Genomic DNA, 27,844 nt, shown 5'->3' on the forward strand with positions numbered 1-27,844 from the left:
TTATCGAACCAATTGGCTCGTGATTCAATGCCTTATGAGGTTTCATTGAGCTAAACACTTTAGCTTCAGCGTTTATTTTCTTTCTTGCTTCGGAATTGCCTAAAATTGAATTGAATTGTGAATTAAAAAAAAAAAAAAACTTATGAAATAAGCGTTTCCGGCTATATTTGCCATGACTTTCTTTTCAATTTGTCAAAAATATTGTTATGTCGTCATTTATTGTCATTTGAAATAGGAATGTCACATTTCACATAAAAACATTATAGCGATACAATAATCACATTACTAATACAATATTCACATTAAAATGATTGTGCGCACACACAGTGAGTGCTTGATAACCTCAGTCCATTTAATACATGTCTGTGCCAGTTGTAATATACATTTTCTCCATCAATTGCTCATGGCCAAACACAGCACTTGCAGCTGTCATCATAGACAGATCCAGTTCCACACCGTCTCACATGGGTGATGCCACCTGCACACATATAGAAGCTGGACTTGTCTTCTGGGTGGGGATACAAGCCATCAGGTTTGCCGTTACAGAAGCCGGATCCTGGGGCGTGGGTTGTGACTGTTGTGGCTGTGGTCGGACGAGTGGTGGTGCTGGCACCAGGTTTGGAGGTGGTAGTAGGAGGGAGTGGGGGCAGCTCTGAATGGTACAAAAAGAAATGTTAGAGTCAAGTCAAATAATGAATTTCTATGGATGGGTGTATTTTTCCACAGTTGAAACATTTCTATCTACCAATATTGAGAAGTTTGCGTAGATGAGAGAGAAGTGGGTGTTTGCCCTCTCCACAGAATTGTCCACCAAAGTCATCCAAATCAAGGGCCCACACAAAAGCACCGCCAAACTTCTGCTCCTGCAGGTAACGCACCTAGTGGGACCAAAATGAAAATTCAATTCAATCAAATTAAATCAGACCCGCATTAGTTGTGGGCAGCTCAGTAATAAACAGTTATTGAGAACATACTTTAGTCTCGTAGCTTTCCCTGGTGTCAAATCCTACCCACTCGCTGTTTTTAGTGGCATAGGGAACCTTCTGGTCTTCGATCCACTGAAGGGTAGTTCCCTTCAGAAAGGTACAGATCTAAACCCCAGACAACAAGGTTAGTGTGTCATGCTTTAAAGCATATACAACCCCCTAGCAAAAAGTATGTAATCACGAGTCTCGGATGAGCACTCACTCAGATATTTTATCATGGAGAACAAACTCAGATGAAAAGCTTGAAAAAATAATGAATTACTTCAAAAGTGCAACTCTTTAGCATTTAGAAATACTAAAAGAAATGAATAAAAACATTGTGGTGGTCAGTAAATGTTACTTTTATGGAGCAAGTGCAGGGAAATACATATGGAATCACTCCATTCTGAGGAAAAAAATATTGAATGATTAGAAACAAACAAAGAAATAACAATCAAAACACATCTCTAGTATTTAGTTGCACCATCTCTGGCTTTTATGGCAGCTTGCAGTCTCTGAGGCATGGACTTGATAAGTATTCCTCATCAATTTGGTGCCAACTCTCTTTGATTGCAGTTGCCAGATCATACTTTCAGTTCGGCGCCTTCCTGTGGACCATTTTTTTTCAAGTTCCACCACAGGTTTTCAATAGGGTTGGAGATCTGGCATATTTGCATCCTATGACATTGACTGGTCGAGTCTTTCTCCAAGGAATGCTTTAACAGTTTTAGCTCGGTGGTATGATGCATTGTCATCTTGGAAAATGACAAACATATTTTCAATTGAAGGGATAAGAAAGCTGTCCAAAATTTTAATGTAAACTTGTGCATTTATTGAAGATTTAACCACAGCCATCTCCCCAGTGACTTTGCCTGACATGTAGCCCCATATCATCAAGGACTAAGCGAATTTTGATGTTTTCGTCAGGCTGTCATCTTTGTAAATCTCACTGGAACAGCAACAAACAAAAGTTCCAGTAACATCACCTTGTCCAGTGCAGATTGTTGACTCTTGACAATGTGATGATGCTGGTACTTTTGTTTTGGTGCTGTTCCAGTGAGATTTACAAAGATGACTACCTGAACAAAACATCAAAATATATTTCCTTGCACTTGCTCTATAAAAGTAACATTTACTGAACGCCACAATGTTTTTTATTCATTTCTTTTAGTATTTCTGAATGCTAAAGAGTTGCACTTTTGAACTAATTCATTTTTTCCCCAAGCTTTTTTATCGGAGTTTGTTCTACATGATAAAATGTCTGAGTGAGTGCTAACCCAAGACTGGCGATTCCATACTTTTTGCTAGGGGTTGTACAAATGCTTGACGAGGAATAGCACCTCATAATAGGCCCAGAATCCAGCTTCACGTGTGAATGGACCAGCTGATGCAGGTCCACTAGCTGGGGCTCCAACTCCGGTGTCGGATGATGTCAGACGGAACGTGCGACCATACGCAGCGAATCCCATCCTGAGTTTCTCCACTGGGGTGCCATTGTCACGCCAATACTTCATCGCATAGTCCTAAAAAGAGATAGAAAATGTTTAAGATCCTGAGTTTAGATGAACTTATCGTAACTTTCGCACTGTAAGGCACACCTAACTGCCACCCAACAAATTTGACACGAAAACACCATTTGCTCATAGATAAGCCGCATTGGACTATAGGCCACAGCTGTCCTCACTGTATTATGGGATATTTACACCTAAAGATAGTAACCGGTTACACCTTGACAGCAGCATCATAGGATGTCATAAGACCAAATGAACCACCGTGAAGCTTTGAACCAATTTGCTGCAAAGCTTCATTGCCTCTATAAGCTTCATTTGGCCATCACTGCTCCCTTGGAGGAGACCATTAACCTTTGCTGCCACCTGCTGTTAATACTGTTGTTGTCCAACATGCCTCTTAGCATGCATTGCAGCACTACAGATGCAAATAACAATCAAACTTCATGTTCTATGCTAATTATTTCTTCAGTTACTCTTCCAGTTGTTTTAGTAATTGCTAGTTATGGTACCTGGTAACACATTATTTGACGGTGGTACCATAAGACTGTCATTAGATACCGTATTTTTCAGACTAAGTCGCAGTTTTTACATAGTTTGGCAGAGGGTGTGTCTTATACTCTGGAGCGACTTATGTGTGAAATTATTAAGACATTATTATATCATTGTTGCTTGTTAGCATGTTCTGTATGCTATAGTTATCTCATTAACTCTGATACATTTACATACCAGGCAGGTTCTCAGTTCGTCGTTTATACGCCATGTAATGTTAGCATACCTTACACTTATCCAGCCTGTTATTCTCTATTGTATTTTTATTTTAAATTGCCTTTCAAGATGACATGTCTGTTCTTGGTGCTGGACTCTATTAAATAAATTTCCCCTAAAAATGCGAGTTATACCCAGGTGTGACTTATATATGTTTTTTTTTAAATACAGTAATTATAATTATATGACACTGTCATGAGCATTAATGAATGCTTATAACAGATACCATTTAGTTTTAACCAGCAAATTATCTCACTTTTGAATGGATGTAAAAGATCCGAGCTGGTTGAGCTAGTAACATAATATGCTGGGTGACACTTAATGACATCCGTCATAAGCATTCAGTAATGCTCGTGATAGTGTCATGTCATAATTATGATGCTCTTATGACGCCGCTGTCAAATAAATCACAAATAAATCAACAAATAAGCAGCACTGGACTATAAGCCAAAGGATTTGAAATGAAGGAATATAGTCCGAAAATGACTGTAATTTCCACGTATTGTTGTCGCTTACAGTGTTAAAGTAGATGAGGTCACCGTAATCCTCAGAGCCACGAAACAGAGGGCTGTTATGGCCAGTGAAGCGTTCCCAAGTTCCATGGAAGTCATACGTCATCACATTGATGAAGTCTAGTTCCCTGAGTTACGTGCAAAAAAAAAAAAGAATTAAGATCATGTAGGGATTTATGCAATTGTTCTTACAAAGAAATCAGTGAATTGATTACTTGGCGATTTCAGCAATTTCATATCCTCCATCAATTGTCCCCTTCCCAGCAGACACTGCAGCAGTTAACATTAGTTGAGGATTTCCAGTGGCCTTGGCCTCAGCAACATAGGCCTGGACAAGTTCCTGTAACAATACATCCAGAAATAATATGAATGTGAAACACTTTATATATTATCCAAACCAGTGGTCAGCAACCCTTCGCTTCGGAGTCGCATGGAGCTCTTTGAACCCTCTGTTACGGCTAAGTTTTATATCAAAATAAATGATTATTTGTTTAAAGTTTATTCAGGCGCTTTTTAGATTTAACAAAGAAGTTTAACCTCCTTTTAGTATGCAGATCAAATCAGGCACATTGTTTAATGTGTCTGCCAACAGAACACTCAGGCACTTAATGACACCACCTATGTAAAGTCACGGTTTCCACTGGTGGTAACCGTGACTTTACATAATAGCGCAACAACAATAGTGTGTAAAAAGTCATTGTTTACCAGAGGTGGAATGTAACATAGTAAAAGTACTTCGTTACTGTACCATAGACTTCATAATGGTATTGACGGGTCGGATCGGTCATGCACTGCACCTCGCATTCAAGTACATCAAGAGGAGCTATTCACAAACACAAGCATGCGGCGATCTGACGCCGGATTTTTAACAGGAGTGATTTGTTCGAAGATTCAAGGTAATTATTATATTTTTCGTACCATGCATGCATTTTGAAACATGAAAAAAATCAATGGGACAAATTAGCCGCTACTGCATTGGCATCATAGTTTGTGCACAGTTTTTTGCTTTTAACCAAGAATCGAGACTGTTTTACATATCTTTCTGTATCTATAAAGAATTTGGCGTTTTAAGCATTTATTCAGAAGAATTTTCACTGGAAAATCTCTGTTTACATAATGCGGCCGCTAGCTACATTCACAAACAGACGAGCACTGTACTTTGACTTATTTACGTAAAATAAATATTAACTGCACAGTTTTTTTTTGGTTTTAACCAAGAATCAAGACTGTTTTACATCCACATCTATAAAGAATTCGGGGATTTAAGCATTTACTCACACAAAAAATTCAGCGTATAAAGCTCTTTGTTGTACTAAGGGGCTGCCACAGTGACTTAATTAGCAGCACATTTGACATATTTACGTAAAATAAATGCTAACTGTCTGTTTTTTTTTTTTGCTTTTAACCAAGAATCGAGACTGTTTTACATCCATATCCATAAGAATTTAAGCATTTATTCACAAGAATATTCACCAGAAAAGCTCTTTATATAAGGCGGCCGCTAGCTACATTTACTAACAGACTAGCATTGTACTTCAACATATTTACGTAAAATAAATGCTAACTGCACGAGTTTTTTTTGCTTTTAACCAAGAATCGAGACTGTCTTACATCCATATCTATGAAGAATTCGGGGATTTAAGCATTTATACACAAGAATTTTCACTGGAAAAGGTCTGTTTACATAAGGTGGCTGCTAGCTACATTTACGGACAGACTAGCATTGTACTTCGACATATTTACGTAAAATAACTGCTAATTGCCCGTTTTTTTTTTTGTGCTTTTAACCAGTAATCGAGACTATTTTACGTCCATATCTGTTAAGAATTCTGGGATTTAAGCATTTGTTCACAAGAATTTTCACCAGAAAAGCGCTGTTTACATAAGGCGGCCGCTAGCTACATTTACGAACAGACTAGCATTGTACTTTGACATATTTACGTAAAATAAATGCTAACTGCACGTTTGTTATGCTTTTAATCAACAATCGAGACTGTTTTACGCCCATATCTATGACAAATTCAGGGATTTAAGCATTTTTCACAAGAATTTTCAACAAAAAAAGCTCTGATTCCGATCGGTCAGCTTTTACGGCTTCGGCAACAATGCAGGCCCCCTATTTGTCGGCCCGCGCCCCGTTTCCCGTCAATACATTATGAAGTCAATGACTGTACTTAAGTACATTTTTTGTGTATCTGTACTTTACTTGCGTATAAATATGAAGTGGTACTTTTTACTATTACTTCACAAAATTTTACAGCACGTATCTGTACTTTTACTCCACTACTTTTAAAATTGTCATCTGCGGTACACGTTACTTTTATTTATTTATTTATTTATTTATTTATTTATTTATTTTTCCCATTGTGAATTGATAGTTTCGTTTTCATGTCTCCGGCGCAATTGATTAGCCCTGTGCAACTATACCCTAAGTTGTGCACTAGAGGCAGCAACACAAGTACAAGCAAGATTAGGCAGGTGAACAACATATTGACCAACGGTGAGTAGCGCACCTTTAGATGGGTAGGTGCTGCACACTCTTGTACAGTCGGCGGGGCTATGCACTAGACTACTGCATGAATTATTTCGGGAAATCCCGTGGATCACGGGATGGGAGTAATGATCAACGGGAGCGGGAACACCTAAATTGATGATGATTTTCACTTGTGTTGAAAAAAAAAAAAACCTAAAAGAATTGGAGCGTCCATTTTTGCGTGGATCAAAACTGTCTCGACTTGCATTGGCACGTCAAAAGAACTACACATATCCCAAGTTTCCAACGGTTTGACTTCCGGCTACGATATTTGCACAGGCTCAAGATGGCGAACGGTAGAGGTGAAAACCTATTGAGAGATTTACACATGGAATGAATTGGGATGGAATGGGAGTTTTTCTCTGCATCTTCATGCTCTAGTATGCACCTGATAGTTGCTTATAATCCGCCATTAAGCTAAATTTTTAGCTTGTTAAGTTTCCGTTTACAGTGCAGTCAATTTTATTGCTTGTTTTAAATACATTGAGCAATCAATAAATTTTCTTGTTCTTTCTATCCATATTTGCTCAGATCTCATATATCACATTTTTTGCATTGGGAGAAAGAACTTTTACTTTTTACTAGTTATAAAGTAAATTCTAGAAGAAATACTTTTGTACTTTTACTTAGGTATGTTTTTGCCCCTGTATCTGTACTTTTACTTAAGTAAATAAAGAGAGTACTTCATCCACCACTGCTGGTTTTTCTGCTTACTATAAGGAGGCAAAACTCGTTAGGTCAAATATATACCACAGACTATATATATTTACTGGTGGAGTTAAGCTGACGCAATCAATTCAAATGTCAATATGTACGTCTGGCTCCCATTGGTGTTCCTTCTGTGGAAACCGAGTCAAATGGCTCGATTAGTGTAAAAGGTTGCCGACCCCTGAGCTAAACCGTAAGCTTTAAACTCAGCTGAATTTGTAAACAAGAGATATACAATATGTTCCCACCCTGCAAAGCAAAGTGAACCTCTGCTTGTCCTCTGGGGGGCTTCCACGAGCACCTGGGTACTCCCAGTCCAGATCCAGACCATCAAAACCATGAGTCCTCAGGAATTTTATAGTGGACTGGATGAATTTCTGACGATTAGCTGCATTGGATACCATTATGGAAAACCTGTCGAAGAGATCATCATTAATAATCACCTAACTACCAAATTTTTCGCACTGTAAGGTGCATCAGAATATATGGCGCACCTTAAATGAATGGCTTATTTGAAAACTGTTTTCATATACAGTTATAGGGCGCACTGCATTATAAGGCGCATTAGTAGTTGTTGTTGGGGTTGCAATATATATCCACTAGATCAGGTGTCGGGAACCTACGACGGCTGCATCTGGCTCACAGACAAATCTTTAATTATTTTTTTTAAAAAAAGTTTCGTTATGCTCCTTTGCGCATTGTGCGAAACGGCGATGGTCACCGGTGAATAGAAAGCCGGTTCGCAGTATTTTTAGTGGGAAGGGTGCAAACATACATGTCGCTGTGTCTAGCTATTTATCTATCTATCAATGGAATTGGCAATGCAGATGAGGCAGAGACACTGTTCAAGTGGGGTCGCTGTTTTTTGCTGTCAAAAATAGTGGCTGATGTGCTCATGTGCGTGAAGTAAACTTAGTTTTTAGTTTTGTTTTCCACGTTTGTCAGCTAATTTTAGAAACCCTTTTGAGAAGATGGCAAAAAGAATAAAAGACAATGGAGAGAGGAATTTGCCTTTGTGGAGAGCGCAGGTTCTGCGGTGTGTCTAATTTGCAATGATAAAATTGCATCTATGAAAAGGTCGAATTTAAGCGGCACTTCCACACCCACCATACTACATTTGCATCAAAATATCCTGCGAGGGAGAACAGGAAGAAAGCATGTCAAGAGCTACTATTAAGATTGCAAGCTAGTCAGCAGCAACTCCGTGTTTGGACCCAAAAAGGTGACTGGAATTCGGCTAGCTATGCTGGCGCTTTAGCAATTGTTTTGCCATTGTTAAGCATTAATTTACGCCATATTCGTGTTGACCATGTGGCAGCTACGCGCTAAGCTGACATCGGCGGGTTTGTCCGGCGGTCATTTTTCCAGCTGCTTCCCCGGCAAACTAGCTTTCATGCCTGCAGCAGGGGAACGAGTCCGACGAGCTGTAACTTGCTTGCCGCCGGGCAAGTTGCCGATCGGCAAAGACAGTTGAATACCCCGCCACCTTGTGACATGCATCCGGGCTAGTTTTGTGTGATTTTTTCACTTCGAAAAGCGAAAATAAAACTCGGTTCGGGTTAGCATGTCGGCTAGCTGTCACGCCTCTTGGTTTGTTTACATTCTCCGAAGCCGGGGCAGGGAAAGGACAAAAGCCCGACTAACATTGGTGGCATAAAATACCGTCCGGGAGGTCCAACAGTGAAGTTGACAGTTTTGACCATTATGGAGTAATTTTGCCATGTCGTACTGAATGAAGGCATTCTATTTGTCATGACCATACCATTTATTTAGCAATTGGGGATATAATAAAATACTTGGACAAAAAGAAAATATATAAAAATATTGAAGTAGAGAGATTGCTCTCTCTTTGTCACATTTTCCTCATTCTGAATAATTCCCCCTCAATGGGTGTAATTCTAAATCAGATGAAACCATGACCCTGCCGACGTCATTCTCCTGTTGGGGACGCTAGAGCCCTAGGCGTGGCAAAACAGCAGATTTAAAGACTAATTTCTCATCATCTGTGCTTTGCTAAATTGTTGTATATAGTCCAATCATCTTGAAACATGATTCTAATTCACATAATAATGCTATTTAATACTTTTTTTATCCTGTCATACGCACTTTAAAGGGAATGTCATGCCATGAACTAATTTTGACCCATATATGAGGTGCATCAGGTTATATGGTGCACTGTCGGCTTTTGAGAAAATTGATGGCTTTTAGGTGCGCCTTATAGTGCGGAAAATACATAATTGAGTTTTTTTTTTTTTTTAATCACTCAAGGTACCAGTGCATCATGAAGCTGAGACAACATACTGTAACTACAACAATACAATTTGGTTTAAAAGTAACTCACTGTTGTGAACCAAAGTTCCATCCACCAACAGCCAGGAGAGTCTTAAGATGAGGGTTCCTGCAAATAGCCAGGTAGTTTTTCATCACAACCACATAGTATACCTTGAACATCGTCGCCACACATTCATAGCTTTATTGAGTTTTAAAAAACACACATCAACACTGGCCACTTACTTGGTTTTCAGGTTGTTGAAAGATTTGTAAAGAACATCATCGTTCCACTCATATGTAACCAGTTCATTGTTGTGGTTGATGATAGAGAAGGCATAGATAAGCGTGGTGCAGATAAAGGGATCCACATCCTGCGGCATGTATTTCCCCTGACCAGGCCTATACTGGGACCAATTTGTGAAGTAGCACACCATCTTGGTGGCAGATCCTAAAGTGAAAATGAGAAACAATTCCTGAGGAGTTGAAAGAGTTTTTACATCGGCAAAACGTGTGAGTTAACAACTTACCAAGATGGCATATCACCAAACATAAGCCTAATGAATTCAGAAAAACACATTTTCATGAAAATGCAGTGTGTGTATTGATATATACTGTATGTGCATGTAATATATTCTTGTCATACCTGCAAGTAATGTAAGCTTGTTCATCTTGATCTTTGCTTCTTATTCCACAAAACTGAACTGGGTTACTGTAAAAGAAGTATGAAATAAAGGCAAAAATCTGTTATTCAAGACAATCACACTTAGAGTCAGGAAAAATGCCAACACCAAGACTGTTTTCCTTCATAAACTCACCTTGGGACCAGATGAGAGACCCAAAGTACAGCAGTAAAGCTGGCTCTTTTATACACTCAATCGAGGGACCTGGGCCAGCTTATTTGTTACTTAAGTTGTAAAAGCCATTAATATTAAGACAAGTTATGATAAGAACATGCAAGTTTGAACTATATGCTGACAATAATTGACCAGATATACAACTGCACTTCACAGATAAACTACAAATGATTTGGGTCACTTTATTGTTATGTAATGGAGTTTTGATGATTATGCACTGCTGTTTTGAAAATAACAGCAATATTTTTTTTTACATTCGGTTTCAAACCATTTTATAAACTGTTGTGACTTCTTATAATCATTTTTAGGCAAAATTATAAAAATATCTAGCCTTGTAGAGCAAGGCTGCCCTGCCTGATTCGTCATGCAGGTACGTCTTGACAACCTCAAGTTGTCCAACCAACTCTCGGCCTTCTGATGTCCAAGACAATCAGAACAAAATCACAACGATGTATTTGTTCTTCTCCCAATTGGCGCGAACCCAATACGTCATATTGGATTGGTCTGTGATGAGAAGAGCCATCTTTCAATCAGAAGCCATATATTTTTTGAAGGTTCTTGTACAACATTTTTGTACAAGGTAAAACGATCAAGGCAGCCCAAGAGTTTCAATACTTGGGAATCACTCTGACTCATGACTTATTTTTAAACAGCAGATTAAAAAAAAAAAACACAATGTGAATAGAATTAAGTATTACTTGTCTAACTTATAGGTTTATTAGAAACAATCCAACTCCTGAGTCAACAAAACCGTACTTTGACACTGTGATCATATTATGTAACAAGACGAAACTAGAGTCAACTGAACCAGTTTATAAACATGCTTTAAAAGTTTATAAACTTCCAGATTTCCCTATTTTAAAAGCCGTTGTCAGCCACCAAAAGTTATTGTTTTGATTCTGTTTTTCCAATGGAAATGCGACCCTCCACCAATCAGCCAATTACGAGGTAAGTTCTTGGTCTTTGTACAGGTTGCAAGAGCTCTGGAGCCTCAGAAATGAAGGTTTGCAGAAATAAAGACCAGGATATGTATGTATAAACATCATGCACTTTACTACAAATTCTTTAAAAATCAAACAATGTGATTTTCTGGGGTTTTTTTTCTTCCACATTCTGTCTCTCATGGTTGAGGTTTACCAGTGTTGACAATTACAGGCCTCTCTAATCTTTTCAGGTAGGAGAACTTGCACAATTGGTGGTTGACTAAATACTTATATGCCCCACTGTATGTATACAGTTACAACCACCCAGACATTTATAGGTTTTCATATTTTAATGAGGATATTATGCAAACAATGACAGAAGGGGGGGAAAGTGAACCATCACATTTAATATTTTGTGCACCCCCCCCCCCCCCCCCCCCTTTTGGCAGCAATAACTTTAACCAGATGCTTCCTGTAGCTGCAGATCAGTCTAGCACATCGATCAGGACAAATCTTGGCCCATTCTTCTCTAAAAAAACTGCTGCAGTTTAGTCAGATTCCTGGGATGTCTGGCATGAATCGCCGTCTTTAGTTCATGCCACAGAATCTCAATGTGTTTCAAGTCTGGACTTTGACTTGGCCACTCCAGAACGTGTATTTTGTTCTTCTGAAACCATTCTAAAGTTGATTTACTTCTGTGTTTTGGATCATTGTCTTGTTGCAGCATCTATCCTCTTTTTAGGTTCAACTGTCTGACAGACGGCCTCAGGTTTTCCTGCAAAACATCCTGATAAACTTTTGAATTCATTCTTCCATTAATGATTGCATGTTGTCCAGGCCCTGAGGCAGCAAAACAGCCAAAAATCATGATGCTCCCTCCACCATGCTTCACGGAGGGGATGAGGTGTTGATGTTGGCGAGCTGTTCTATTTTTCCTCCACACATGACGTTGTGTGTTACTCTCAAATTCAACTTCGGTTTCATCAGTCCACAAAATATTTTGCTAAAACTTCTGTGGAGTGTCCAAGTGCCTTTTTGCGAACATTAAACAAGCAACAATGTTTTTTTTTCAGACAGCAGTGGCTTCCTCCGTGGAGTCCTCCCATGAACACCATTCTTGGCCATCAGACAATTAAAATATGAAAACCAATAAATGTTTGGGTGGTTTTAGTTAAAGCAGACACTGTTTTTACATCTCTGTAATTTTGACAAAGGTCAGATCACATTTGTTGGTGATTCTATGCAGAAATGTGAGAAATTCCAAAAGGTTCGGATACTTTTTCATACCACTGTAGCTATCATGTCAGGGGAGATTTGGGGTCTGGAAAACCATTCGACAGTACCTTGTCGACCAATCAGAGCATTCAGAATCTTCTGTTCTAACTACAGAATACAATAATGAGATGGAGCTCGATATTGCTGAAGGAACCAGGGAAGTTACCTTCCTTGTTTAGTCAGGAGGGGAAATTCTCGCAACATGTAAAGGTATGATTGAAATGTTAGTATGATTTCAATGTGTTGCTATTTACGTAATTGCAGTGCATTATTTGAGGCTTCTGAAATAAACTGTTTATCAAAAAATAAATAAATAAATAAATGAGGAAACAATGCGTATAGAAACCACTATGGGAGACACATTATAGAGCCATTTACAGCTTCATAATGATATGAAGACAGTTACTTGAAGAGACTGAACAGTATTACATAGAGAATAATTAAGATTACTATTTGTTTCCATGCAACAATCATAACATTCGCACATTAACACGTACTGGGTGCGACAAATGCCGAAACAAGATTAGACAGTTTGCAATTGTTCCAATTTCCTGATTAACAACTTTGATACCATTATCTCGGTCTGCTTTTGATCACCTGCTATGACCATTGACCATCTAATTGTTTTGTTGCTTGCTTGACACTTGTTTTCCATTCAACATTTCATTGACTTTGATCAAGTCTGATCTGGCCCTGCATATTCAGTGTTGTCTCTGAAAGCAAACAATGAGCATGAACTTCTTGATACTTGCTCTAATCACAAAATTTCAGATTGGCACTCTTACAAATGTTCATACATACAAATGTGACATAAGCATTTATTGTAACCACTCTCCCATTTGCTTACTTGTTTCAAATTCAGCTACTATTTGAATTGTGATTTATATGAAATGAGGGCTCACCGAAGGAAACAGCCTCTACGATGTGGTGGTGTGAGAGGAAAGTAATGAAGCGTAGGCTGCAGCAAACACAGATCTTGAAAATTCTTTATTTAGAGTTTAAAGAGTGTTATCTGTGTAATTTTAAAATTTAATTGCAATTGGAATTAGGGTTGCAGCTATCGACTATTTAAGTAATCGATTCATCTATTGATTAGTCACTTTGAATAACTGAGTAATCGTATTACATTGAATGCCTTGCCGAATCATAGACATCATACCCTATTGACATGACATGGAAAACGGGGCCGATTCGTAGGGGCCTATTTTCAAAAACCTGAAATTTAAAATATTTTGAAAACCAAAGCTGCTACCGACCTAAAACCAAAACAGGAACCTACCTTAGCCATATATGAGTCTCCATGAGCAGCGGCATCAAAAAATTCAAAGTCGTTCCTTTATAAAATCCCCTTAATTATTTTTTTATATAAGTATAACACAACTTATAATGGCTACAATGGCTATAAAAGTCTCAGATTTTACACTAGATACACAAAAATCACCAAATGCAGAGATAATCACCTATATTTTCAGGATCAATAGCAATATTTAACATAACCTGTATGTTTTTGACCAGAACCTCAGAAACTTAATACTTGAGGAAAACATGCAAAATCAATCATAAATAATATAAAAATAGATTATTGATAAATTCTATATACAATTACAACTTATTATAGAATAGAATAGCCCTTTATAATCATTATACACTATATACTGTTAGAGAATGAGGCTAGCGGCCGCCTGGCGTAAGCAGCTTTTTAGGCGAAAATTCTTCTGAATAAATGCGTAAATCTTCGAATTCTTCATAGATATGGACGTAAAACAGTCTCGATTCTTGGTTAAAAGCAAAGAAACCGTGCAGTTAGCGTTTATGTTACGTATATCGTCGAAGTACAATGCTACTCTGTTAGCGAACGAGCCTAGCGGCCAACTGGCATAAGGAGAGCTTCTCTGGTAAAAATTATTGTGAATAAATGCTTAAAGCCTTGTATTCTTTATAGATATGGATGTAAAACAGTCTCGATTCTTGGTTAAAAGCAAAAGAAACAGTGCAGGTAGCATGTATTTTACGTAAATATGGCGAATGTGCGGCTCGTCTTTAAGCCACCTCCATGTGTAAACAAAAAAGAAAACTATTGCGAGTAAATGCTTCAATCACTGAATCCTTTATGAAAATGGACGTAAAACTGTCTGGATTCTTTGTTGAAAGATAAAAAAACTGGGAAGTTACGCATCTATTTTACATATTTATGTCGAAGAATGACATCAATGCCGTAGCGGTTCCCATTCTCCCATTGATTTTTTTCACAACGTTTCAAAATGCATGCATGGTACGAAAAATATAATATTTTCCTTGAATCCTCGAACAAGTCACTCCTGAAACAATCCTTCCTGTTTGTATGCAGTACAGGCCCGGATCTAGGTTTACCCACCAGAGTGGGCACAAAGAAAAGTTGAGGGGGCACCCCCAATGCAGGCATTTTTTTACCCTCTGCATTTCTCCGGGCTTGGGACCGGCGCAAGTAGGACCTAATTTTTTTTTTTTTTTAATTTTTATTCATCTATCTACTTATTCTCACAGTCGGCCTGATGTCACGATGACGTCATCTCGCATAGCAACATGTCGCCATTTTGAGATGGGGGCACGCACAGGTAAACATCCGTAGACAAACCTTGTCTGAAATTCATATATTTCCGCTGTGTTTGGCGTCTTTTTTTCATAAAAACGTCTTAAACATGACTTATTATTATCACGAGTCACTGCCGACAGACGCGAGGAGGCAATACAACTTAAAATTAGCGTGTATTGGCCTACAAATCTGCCCATACAAAGTCGCAGCTGAGAGCTGGATAAACAATCCAAAGGAATTGCCTGCAGTGGAGTTCGGAAACATCTACAACTACCTCATAGTCACCCAGTAAGTTGACCTTTATCAATTACGTGGAATATGTACTGTTTGGAACTAAGAAAACTGGTAGTATATACGGAGTGACTAGTTCTGCCGTAACCGGTAATTCGCCTCCAAGCGTTATTTAGCCGTGAACACGTCACGGCAAAATAACCAATTCCCACCAGGCCAATAATATAGTGATTGACCGATCAGAGCAGTTCACGGCAAAAGAAAAATAACGCTTTGCGAGTTGTCGGTTACGGTAATAATAACCACTGCCTAGTCTATTGAATCCTAGCAGCTCATTGAGGCAAAAAAATTGATTAAAGTTTACTCACCAGTAATAAAATGTCGGCTGCAAACGTAAATGTGACTGGATTTAGGTTCCCACTGGCGAGAATGGTCCACGGAACAGTCTTCTTTTACTGTTCCTCGATTGATTGCTTTCAGCCATTTGCGTGTCCTTTTTTTCTCACGAGGAAGAATGAAGAACTTCAAATGTGGCTCCGAACTCTTCCTTGTGTTACAACCCGCAACACGGCAACTTTTAGTCATTCTGACAGAAAAAAAGACCGCAAATAAGACAAAAGTTCAACGCATTTGTACTACAATGCACGACAGAGCAACTGCTTGTGACTCGTGTTTTGCAATATGGCGACGCTTTGTTGTGGCTGGTGACGTCATTAATGCCCGGTTGTCCGACTGCGAGAATGTGTCTGGAGGAGAGGGAGGAAGCGCACAAATAACAAATAAGGTTGGAAAAACACCTTATTTTGGTTATTGCTTGTTTAGCGTGGTTGCGGCCAACAGTAACGGTTAATTCTGCAATTAAAAAGTAGGTGAGATCAACTCTCCGTGCGTTCTCTATATCCAGTGCGACGCTACAATAGATATTCCCGACTGTGCCGGCACGATAGTCGTGGCTATGAACACCTTTCTCGTATCAACGACTCTGCAGACGTGGCTTTGTCTAAGCTAGGGTGACCAAACGTCCTCTTTTGCCCGGACAAGTCCTACTTTCACGTAGTATCCTCGTCGTCCGGGCGGGTTTTATAAATTCATAAAAATATCCGGTTTTTATGATTTTTCACGGGACCAATTTGAAGAGAATCCCTCCGGCAGCAGTTGACATGGCTCTTACTAGAAGGGAGGGAAGGCGTAGTTCTTGTTTTTGTTGGCAGTTTACCCCTAGCATGAAGCATTTATCGCCATCTACTGGGTAGTCGATTTGGCCACAACGCCTGCCCAGTTGTTAAGTTTTTTTTACGATAAATACGTATATAATGGCAACTGTTGACTTCTGTCGGAGCTTTGACTGTAAAATCCCGTTTGGTGTCGCATCGTTGCGCTGCCGATGATTTTAAACCTTTAGAGCAAAGTTTGATTTTTGCCTCAGGTAACTATTAGTAAGCTAAACCACGCTAGGCATTATGGGAAACGTAGTTTTGAACTGCTGCGTTTGGAAACATGCTGGTTGAATAGTTTGTCAGTTTTTTTCGGTTATTGTTTGTATGCAATGTAGAACATTGAATGAGAATATCAATTGAATGGGAATAACAATTTTTCAAGCACAATTGTCGCTATAGTAATTTATAAAAATGTTTAGTTGGCACCAGAGGTTGTGCTAGACATTTTCGTTGTCTGTCATTTTGACTGACAGGATCATAAAAATCCGGTCATAATCTATTTTTACCCGTCACTTAAATTTTTAAAATGATAATGATGACATATTCAATAGTGTTTAGTTTTCATTCATTTTTAATTAATATTGTAACGCTTGCTTGGCGGTGAAAAATTAGACACGGAAGTGGTGGTATTTTTCTCCCTCTTTTTACTCTGCTTACCGCCAACAACACCAACAAAACAACAACTCCGCCCCCAAAGAAAAAGAGAGACAATAGCTAATTGAAGGGGATGTAGTGCCCTGGGAAAATTTTAATATTCCATCATTTATCCATAAACGCATGCCTTTTGTATTCATATCATGCCACTTCGTGTAATTACACACAAGAAAATGAGAGAAATTTGGCTCGATTGTCAAGCTAAAACGACCGGCGCCCGAGATCTGGCACATTGTGTGCGTGACGTCACGACAAGTGAAGAGAGTGCCACCGGCCACTAGGGGGGCAGCGCCTGTCTGCATCAATAGAATTCCTTCTAGTGAGGGGAGAATTAGGTGTTTTGAGCTGTTTATGCTGATGCATTGAGTTCGTCCTGCACATATTCCAGGTTCCCTCATGAAGAAACACCCCTCGTTGTCTATAAAAGAGAATTCAGAATTGACAGTGAGGGGTGCTCAGTGCTTTAATACTGAATGGCGGCGATGATGGCAGACAATTTCGTTTCTAGTTTCAGCAACGAATCCGACGTAGAAGGACGTAACGAATGTTCATCTAATGGTGACGAGGAGAGTTACGAAGCTTTAATCGGTGTTTTAGGTTACCAATTTGAGCCCAAACGAACGCCAATGCAGCGTAATGAAACGGTCATTGAGGGGAGCAATGACACTGATGAAACATCGGCAGCAGATTGTGTGGGAAACACCAATGATTTGTTTTGCATTTCTTTTTGTGAAGCTGATACACCGTGACTGCATAATAAAGGAATGCATAGAATAATTATCATTTATTGCGCTATCATAGCTTTTCGCTCTGCCAACAGACACAAATATGAATGGGATCAGAGGATTTGTTCTATATATTTTACGAACGATAATGTATACATGTGTCCAGTCCTGTATCCAATGCGTGACATTTTTTTATTATAAAAGAGTACTCACTCTGGCCATTTCGAGCTTGGCTGCTCCCCTCCTTTGCTTAGCCTTAGCCTCCTTTGCTAGTCATCATCCTCTTTCTTGATATCTCGGGACATTTAGGTCGCTGCATCTCCTTTGAGCAGCAATCTTTTAGCAAAATCCGATTTCACTTGTCCATAGTTCGAGAAGCTTTCAGGTGGAAAATGCGCACCACAGAAAAGCGTACCGGAGGCTGTGTCTAGAAAATTAGCCCTCTTTGCACGGACGAACTTTACCCATCGTCTGCGTAGTCCAGCTTTTTTTTTTGCGTTCGGGAACTCATGGATACTATATTCCGATAAATAGCTATTTGTACACCACATAGCACAGCAGTTTTGAACCATTTTTTAGATGTTTTCATCAAACAAACCCCAACGCTACTCTATCGTCGTTAAAAAACAATGGCACCTGGCTCCGCCTCGACTGTCAATCACTTGTTGTGACGTCGCCGCCCCATTCGGCTGTTTCCGGAACACTTTCGGGAATGTTCGTCATTTTCGATCTATTTTTGATAATTGCTCATTAATGTGATTGTTTTTTTTGTTAACTTTATCAATATTTGTTATCTTGGCACATAACGGTTCTATTGATGTCTCACACCCCCTTTGCCGCTACATCCCCTTTAATATGCTCACTCGCCACCCTGTGGTCTGGGGTGTGAAATGCAACCTGTCAAAATGACGGACGGACTTCAGTTTTTTCCGTCACCGTTTTAAAAAACCGGTCAACGACGGAAAATATTCGGTTAACGCGACCCCTGGTTGGCACATAGCCTACTGTGTCTAAGTGTATTGACTGGACTATATTTCCATGGGTCTGCATTACATATATATATATATATATATATATATATATATATATATATATATATATATATACGTCATTATTTATTTATTTTTTTCCCATCCAGAGTGAGGGGGCACATTTCAAATATATTAAAGTGATATAGGCATCTTTGAGTGAACTTCGAGTAAAATTCAAGTATCCTGAGGCCGGGCTGAGTGTCCTCTTTTTTGGAAATCAAAATATGGTCACCCTACTCTAAGCAGGTTTATTAACACTCAAAAGGGTGAAACTAAAGATACAGACAAAACAACACAATCAAAATATGCACACTATATGAAATTGCATATCTACTGCCCGATCTGTAGCAGCTGCATATGAAAATATGAATAAACAATCAGCAGAGCGCCCGAGGCGCCATTTTGACGACCCTCTAACTCGTGGGTAATTAGCATATCACAAGTTTCATGCTAAGTGAATCTGTCTCACTTTTCTGCACTGACGTACACACAGTTCACATATTTACGTTTTTAAACACAATTAAACGATACAAAAGTGGTCACAGAGACGGCGCGAACTGACTGCGGCCGTCGTCGGGTGATTCTCTACTGAACAATGTCACTTCCGTGTTGCAGTTTCTTTCAAATAAAGTACGCATGAGATGCAGTAAATTAAGGCGTCCACTAGATGATGCTAATAAGACGTAAAAGCAATAAAACTCAGGTATTCAATCACAAAACCCATCAATCTTTTATGCATAACAGAACACCGTCATTTTGATTGGGGGGGCACGACTCACGTCTGGGTGGGCCGTGCCCACCCCGGGCCCCCCATACATCCGGCCCCAATGCAGTACAGCTTTCGTAGTTCTTCCAAAATCCAAGCTTAAACTCGGTTTTGACATGACCGTGTGCCGCCTTCGACTGACTATTACTAAATGAAGAGTCACGCTCGGCCCCCGATGGTAAGGCGTCGTGCAAAGAATGACGAAGTGTCACATCAATAGTAATGAAGTCTATGGCCGAATACATTTTCGGAGATGTAAGACAAAAGAAACAAGTGCTTATACTTGCAATAATATGTATTTTGGCTTGCAAAGATTGCACTTTCAGAAGAACATGAAATGCTGAAGGAATCTTTTCTCGTATTTACTGTTTGAATGTTTGTATTACTCTAACACACGTAATATAATCAACCAGAAAATAGCATCTTTTCTCCTATTTACTGTTTGTATTTCTCTAACACACCCAATATGAAATATATAGCATTTATATCATGGTTTAAGAAAAAACGAGCAGAATGTTTTTGATATTATGAACATTTGCACTTGGAATGATTAGAACTTGCAGCGCCAAGACAAGACAATGCGCCAAGACCAGCGCGCACGTCAGCTGGCTGAGCAAGATTGACGCTGACGAGGCAAGACATCTACAAGCCCACGTCTGCAACACCAAATCCCGCAATCAGCTTTTCGGGACAGTCCAGAACAAATTGCGGGACGTCCTGTACTACCACAACACCCGATAACAAAAAGAACTCTAAGTTTGATAGCTCGGCGCCTCTCAGACGGTGAGGCGCGCTGAACCTCCCACCTCAGTTGCCTCATTAACCATGACCCAGCAACGGTGATACATGAACTTGACCTCTCAAATCTGGAACAGGAGAACACCCAAACACACCATTCTTCCTGCCCACAGCCCGTACTGCGAGAGCTTTTAAAAAGTCTGAATGTTTAACGAATAGTTGTCATTATTCTCGGGAATCTTTTGTTGACTTGTGATGTGACGACCCTGGAACCAGTCTGCCTCCTCGCCCGGGTGCGTTGCTGTTTTGCCTTGCCGTTTGATCGCTGTTGACCTGAATAAATTGTCAACTTGTGTTTTAAAGCCTTTTTCCAGCTTTCAAAATGGAGTCACTGCAAGGGATTAACGCCAAGCCCGTCGACAGGGGGGTCAATCGGGTATGTTGTCCCGGGCCTCAGGACCATAGGGGCCCCTGAAGGACCCTTAATTTATTTTACTTTACAATCACATGTTTGTTTTTTAATTGAATCATTGTCTGATTAAATATTTTGTTTTACTTGATGTATACTTAAAAACTTAACTTAGGAACATATTAAATATTTCAAATATATATTTTTTCCTATTTTTGCACAACACCCCTCCCACCCCCTCTGTCTTAGTAGAGAATGGTTTGACCCCACTTTGTTGCACTCAAGGCTACACTACATACGTGCCCTGAAGCGGGAATTTAAAATCTGTCATTGTTATAAACTCTAAACATGGCCCGTCGTCATAAATCGGGTGGGCGGAAAAGAATAGAAAAAGAGATGAAGATTATAGAGGTGAACGAGAAAAAAATGATGAAGTTTATAAGAGGGGGACAAGAAGCCAGAGAATTAGGGCTAGAGTTGGCTGTGGACGGTGATGTCCTAAGTGAACAACAGCAGCTAACACTGAACGTTTACATTCGCGATCACCGTGACCAAGCCTTATCCGCGTCTGTCACCGGCAGCTTGTAGCCTATTGAGCTGCGGTATGACAAGACATTCTGCTCTGAGGTGATGGGAGATCAGGGATATATATTAGTCTGTGGGTAGTAGGTGCGTGAGGCTGAACAGATTCGGGTCAGGCACCCACTGTGTGTTATAGCAAACGCTAATACGAATCCATCACATGAAACAGCACAAACGAGTAGCAGTGGAACAGCAGAGGAGCCTGTCAGGGAGAGACAGGGAGCTGTTAGGCAGCCCACAGTCAGAGCTGAAAGGGCGCGTCCCTGGTCCCACTCAACGCAGTAGCTGTACCGTAAAAGTACTGTAATCTCGTCCCCGGGCCCCTGCAAGTCTGTTGACAGCCCTGACAAATTGACATATGAATTGTCACTTTTGTTGCAAAGTTGACACTGTTTCTGTCATGACATCTTGACATATGAATTATGTCACTTTTGATGCAAAATTGGCATTATTTGAGCTATCCCTGTCATGGTTTCATTTTTCTTAAAAACATACATAAAATATTTTTTAAAAACACTATACTAAACATACTATGAGCTTGTTTTGTAAACACTTTCAAATATTGGTGTACAATGAAATGTGACAAGAACAAGCTGAGGCCAAGCGTGGCTCAATTGGTAGCGTGGTTAACATGAGACAAAAGACCAGCAGTTCATTTCTTGACCACGACCGCCCACTCTAGAAGTCTCCTTGGGCAAAACACTGAACCCCTAATTTGCTCATAGTAGGTTGGTAGGGTGTTGCATTGTAGCAGCACCATTGGTGTATTTATGTTAACATGATTGTGAATACATGTAATGCGGTTTGTGACCCCTGTCTGTGAAAGGCACCTTATAAGATGAGCAAACACAAAGAGAAAACTCTTAACGAACATCCGAAAACAACAATTCACATATTTTGGTCTTGTGACAAGAAGGGAACCCCTAGAACATCTAGTCACAACAGGAAAATTACAAGGAAATAGAAATAGAGCTAGACAGAGGCATAGATTTCATAATTGTATTGACGGGTCACATCCGTCACACACTGCGCCACGCCTTCAAGTAGGGGGCCTGCCCACATCCAGCATCGAGAGGAGTTATTCTCAAACCCACGCACGCAGCGATTTAACGCCGGATTTAGGTTGAAAAACTATGATAGCTGTACCGCATACAAACACGAAGGATTGTCTCAGGAATGATTTGTTTGAGGATTCAAGGTAATTATAATATTTTTCATACCATACATGCATTTTGAAACGTTGTGAGAAAAATCAATAGGAGAAATTAGCTGCTACGGCATTGGCGTCACAGTTCGCAATATTTACATAAAATAAATACCAACTGCCCTTTTTTTTGCTTTTAACTAAGAATGGAGACTGTTTTACGTCCATATCAATAAAGAATTCAGGGATTTAAGCATTTATTCACGTGAATATCAACGCAAAAAGCCCTTTGGGGTGACAAAGCGGTACCACAGTGACTTAAAGACTAGCAACACATTCAACATATTTACGTAAAATAAATGCTAACTGCTCGTTTTTCTGCTTTTAACCAAGAATCGAGACTGTTTTACACCCATATCTATAAAGAATTCAGGGATTTAAGCATTTATTCACATGAATTTTCAATGGGAAACGCTCTGTTTTCATAAGGCGGCTGCTATATTTGCTTACTGACAAGCATCATAGTTCGCAATATTTACGTAAAATAAATGCTAACAGCACGTTTTTTTTTTTTTTTTTTTTTTTGCTTCTAACCAAGAATCAAGACTGTTTTACATCCGTATCTATAAGGATTTTCAGGGATTTAAGCATTTATTCACAAGAATTTTCAACGGAAAAAGTTCTTTGTCTGTGATTCCACCCGGTCAGCTTTGACGACCACGCCAACAATGCAGGCCCCCTATTTAACGGCCCCGTGCTCTATGTCCCGTCAATATCATTATGAAGTCTATGACAGAGAAAAATAAATAATGGACGGAATAACATCACTGTTGGAGGCAGAGACGCTAACGGGCACAATCCAGAGGGTTACAGATCGAGATGGCTAGAGAGACAGGATCGCCTACGCTGAATGGCATGGCAAATGAAGAAGAAGCCCCTGGGTTACAAACAAATTCCATTCCGATGCTGGCGACGTAACGAATTTCAGTGTAAATCGGAATTAACACTTAAGTACCCCTAACTACCCTCTAAATCTCAAAATAATAATCCCAAAACATGTAATATACTGGACTGTCTCAGAAAATTAGAATACACAATATTCTAATTTTCTGAGACAGTCCTGTATATTGTTCTATGTAAAGGACGTCAGCCAAGGTCGGCCCCCCACATTTTTCCCACGCCAAATCTGGTCCCCTTTGCAAAAAGTTTGGACACCCCTGCTTTAAATGGTGGATTAATGTACAGGACTGTCTCAGAAAATTAGAATATTGTGTATTCTAATTTTCTGAGACAGTCCAGTATATATATTGATAAAATTAAGTAAAAAATAAGATACTGTGATGTACGTTATGTTAAATACCTATATATTCAATAACTATTCTGGCTTTACTCGGGAGTAAGTCGCCTTGCTGAGAAAAAAGGATGCCGTAGAAAGAGTAGGGTCACCAGGCTCAGGTCACCAGGTCTCCTCTCTCTACGCAATCAACCCCCGTCTTAACTTAAAATAAACGGATTGGGACTCGCAGCAGGAGTCAGCACCAGGGGAAAAGCAGCAGCAGCATGAGAACAAGGGAGCGGGGTCTGACAGCGGATCTCCCAGGAAAGGAAGTGCAGGACGGCGGTGATCCTGACATGAAGAACGGCAATGGGAACTAAGTACTGTTTACGCGACTAAAAAACAAGATGACTGGAGACAAAATGGCGGATGAGACCCCGGCGTCAAAGTCAAAATCACGTAAGTCGGGTATGTCGTAACCAAGGACTACCTGCATTGATTTTACAAAGGTTGCTAGTTATGCGCATAACAACATATCAAGTAAGCTAGCTAAGGAGAAAGAAACATGACATGAAATAAAGATCAGTTTTGGATTCTATACCAAAAATAATATTAAAAACAGTTCTCAGGCCTAAAACGAAAGCTTTCTTTCAAATTGCTGCTCACTAGATATGCCAGTGCTCGAAGGCGGCACACGGTCAAGGGCTCACGACCGACGTGACTGCGTGGCGGCCCTCAATGTCCAATTGGTTCAGAATAATATACTATTTCTCAATCTATCACATACACTGGTATGAAAACGTATCTGAAGTTCGGAACCTTTTGGAATTTCTCATATTTCTGCATAAAATGGTAAATGGCAAATGGTGTTATACTTATATAGCGCTTTTCCACCTTTCAAGACACTACATCGCCATCTACCTCACTACATCGCCATCTACCTACTGGTGACACAGCACCAGGAGCAATCACGATCAAATGTGATCTGATCGCTGTAGAATCATACAGATAAAAAATGAAGTGTCTGCTTTAACTAAAACCACCCAAACATTTATAGGTTTTCATATTTTAAAGAGAATAGTATGCAATTAATGACATAAGGAGGATTATTTTTCCTGCAAAACATGCTGACAAACTTTTGAATTAATTCTTCCATTAATGATTGCAAGTTGTCCAGGCCCCGAGGTAGCAAACAGCCCCAAATCATGATGCTCCCTCCACCATGCTTCGCGGTGGGGATGAGGTGTTGATGTTGGTTAGCTGTTCCATTGTTCCTCCACACATGATGTTGTGTGTTACTTCTAAACAATTCAACTTTTGGTTTCATCAGGCCACAAAATATTTTGCGTATTCTTCTGTGAAGTGTCCAAGTGCCTTTTTGGGAACATTAAACAAGCAATAATGTTGTTGCTTTTTAGACAGCAGTGGCTTCTTATGTGGAGTCCTACTATGAACACCATTCTTGGCCATAGTTTTACATACTGTATAGATGATGTGTGCACTGAAAAATTGGACTGTGCCAGATTTCTGTAAGTCATTAGCAGACACTCAAAGTTTCTTTTTTAGCTCTCTGAGTATTCTGCGCTGAACTATTAAGGTCATCTTTGGTGGTCGGCCACTCCTTGGGAGAGAAGCAACAGTGCCAAACTTTCTCCATTTGTAGACAACTTCTCAGACTGTCGATTGATGAATATCCGGACTTTTAGAGATGGTTTTGTATCCTTTCCCAGCTTTATACAAATCAACAATCGTTAATCGCAGGTCTTCAGACAGACCGAGCCATGATGCACATAAGACAATACTTTTCATCAGGACAATTCTTACCAGGTGTGTGTTTTATAGTGGGAGGGGCAGCTTTAAACCACTCATCAGTGATTGGGCACACACATGACTTATATTGTTTGATAAAAATTGGTTTCAATTGCTCTTTAACTCTCCTTAGGTAGAGGGTTTACTTATTTATTTTTCCCCCTTCTGTAGGGATGGGAATCGAGAACCGGTTCCTATATGTTTTACGAAATTTCCGGGTCACACTTTTGCGAAAGAAATTTCGTTTCCGGGTTTGCAGTGAGTCAGTAACAGACACACTTTTGCGAAATATACAATGTTTAATGTCGAAAAAGGAAGAAAGCAAGAGCAACAATAAGGCTAGATATAGATTGTCACTTCTAAAATCCCCGCGCTACTGTTAAAGTACACAAGATATTCCTTTGAGCAATCAAAACTCTTACCGTTGACAAGCGGGTGGAGAGCCAACACCCTGATAGAGTTACAGAGGAATACAGGCCGAGCGATACGTACGACACCCCCGGTTGACTCTAACCCGGGAAGGAAAAATCCTAGCTTTTATAGTGGTACATCACGTCAGAGACGAGGGGGCCAACCTCTTCTCTCAGATGATGACCACTCGCCCAATGATATCGCTACACGTGTTTGTGACACGTTTTGCAATCACATATCACAAAGATGGCAAAGTGGCGAGGAAAATAAGGTAAAGGGAATCCTACATCATAAGGACGCCAAAGTGGTGAAGATAACAAAGTTACAGTCAACAAAGGGGATCATCGCCATATGTTGATGCAGTCACAAGGGAATCATCGCAATATGTTATATTGTCACCAAGGGAACCAATGCAACATGACGATTCACTTCGGGTCTTACCATATTTCTCCCATCACTATAGAGAATTGATTCCATGCATTTCAATTCCATGGAATTGTTTGGCAGTTTATCGAATGAGTCTTTTCTAGATTCCAACCAGCGCGTAATACGTCATGTAATTTACGCATTTTACACACGCTTGACTCAGCAAGTACGACTACATAAGTATTCAAAGAGGGACCCCTCATCAAATATAATCTGGGATATCATTGCTGAGTGATTTTGAATTGAGTTTCACAGGTCAAGTCATTATTCATGAGACTACTTAAAGAAATGGTGATTTTTCCCCAAAAAGTCTATTATGGGTCTATCGTATTCCTCGTCGAATACTCAAATACTCGAATATGATTTTATTAGTATTTTTAATACTCATTTCGGTTGGTTGTCCACCAATCAGTGTTTTTTTCGGAATAATTTGAATTTGTTGGGTCGTAGGTTCTTCATCCGATGGTGGTATTTTTGTGTTGCTACGACCAACGGAAGTGGATGTTCCAAATTACTTTCCATAATGCACCTGACGACTACAGCCAATCAGCGTATTTTTGCCCGTATTTCGAGATAGGATGGTCCCATTGGTCCCAAACCACTTTTAATATTCTACTCCGTATCAAAAGGCCTTTCCATAGAGTACCCCAACTATGTCTAGGAAGTTAACAAAACCAAATTAACGGAGGATTGTGCTAAAATTCCTCTTTTATTGTATGAGCTCCAACCGTCCTTATGTAATTACACCAACCTAATTATAAACGTGTTAATATTTGGGACAACAAAAGAGATACTCATCCCCTTCTGTCTGGACTAGCTGAACAATTTCTGTGTGTGCAGGCTTTCTCCACCCCATCTGAGAGGGTGTTCTCCACTGCTGGAGACACCATAAGTCCAGAAAGATCACGTATCCTACCTGAAAAAGCAGACATGCTTATTTTTTGCAAAAGAATAGTTAATTTTACATATTTGCACTACGCACTGTTCTGTTGCATTTGACAGTATTTATCTTTTTTATTATTATTTTTAAATGCCATCAATTCAAATGTCCTTTTAAAAACGAGGATTTTTTTATTTGTATTAGAAAAACCTTTCAGTAAAATTCTTGTCTGTTTGCCACAGTTACATATTGCCACAGTTAACATTGAGGCTTTGGGCCTCTTTTGACCTCGTTGTGAGTTTGTAAGGTTGTGAGTTCTGATTAAACAAACTAGATGTCAATCAAAATATTTGTTCTTCTTTTCCCCCAAATAAGGATCGATAAGAGAATCGATAAAGAATTGAATCGTTAAGCAATATCGATAATGGAATCGGAATCGTAAAAATCCTATCAATTCCCTTCCCTACCCTTCTGTCATTGTTTGCATGCTATCCTCATTAAAATATGAAAACCTATAGATGTTTCGGTGGTTTTAGTTAAAGCAGACATTGTTTTTAAATCTGTGATTTTGACAAAGATCAGATCACATTTGATGGTGATTTAATGCAGAAATGTTAGAAATTCCAACAGGTTCAGATACTTTTTCATTCCAATGT

At 39.5% G+C, this 27,844-nt stretch overlaps 1 protein-coding gene across 2 annotated transcripts; it reads right to left on the reverse strand.

Moving 5' to 3' along the window:
- Positions 1-26,004, reverse strand: LOC130921728 (acidic mammalian chitinase-like). 2 transcript variants are annotated; one of them, XM_057845955.1, is made up of 13 exons: positions 25,894-25,964; positions 15,489-15,706; positions 9,909-9,974; positions 9,793-9,819; positions 9,509-9,713; positions 9,336-9,392; positions 7,243-7,408; positions 3,969-4,093; positions 3,758-3,881; positions 2,306-2,488; positions 975-1,091; positions 746-878; positions 1-652 (listed from the first exon to the last, which is right to left on the reverse strand). In XM_057845955.1, the coding sequence occupies exons 3-13, from the start codon at positions 9,931-9,933 to the stop codon at positions 402-404; spliced, it is 1,413 nt and encodes a 470-aa protein (XP_057701938.1). In that variant the 5' UTR covers positions 9,934-9,974; positions 15,489-15,706; positions 25,894-25,964; the 3' UTR covers positions 1-401. The 2 variants fall into 2 exon arrangements, with proteins under 2 accessions (XP_057701938.1, XP_057701939.1); XM_057845956.1 differs by lacking the exon at positions 15,489-15,706 and having other exon boundaries at positions 25,894-26,004.
- Positions 26,005-27,844: the final 1,840 nt, after the last annotated feature.

The sequence above is a fragment of the Corythoichthys intestinalis genome, chromosome 9 (genome assembly GCF_030265065.1).
Source record: "Corythoichthys intestinalis isolate RoL2023-P3 chromosome 9, ASM3026506v1, whole genome shotgun sequence".
Taxonomy (NCBI): Eukaryota; Metazoa; Chordata; class Actinopteri; order Syngnathiformes; family Syngnathidae; genus Corythoichthys; species Corythoichthys intestinalis.

Bases quoted from the DNA above. Each gene is read 5' to 3' on its own strand.
- LOC130921728 (XM_057845956.1), bottom strand. From the start codon at position 9,933: ATGAACAAGCTTACATTACTTGCAG. The intron at 9,820-9,908 runs GTATGACAAGAA...TGAATTCATTAG, and splicing joins CAAGCTTACATTACTTGCAG to GCTTATGTTTGGTGATATGC. The intron at 1,092-2,305 runs GTGCTATTCCTC...TCTGGGGTTTAG, and splicing joins GATTCTGGGCCTATTATGAG to ATCTGTACCTTTCTGAAGGG.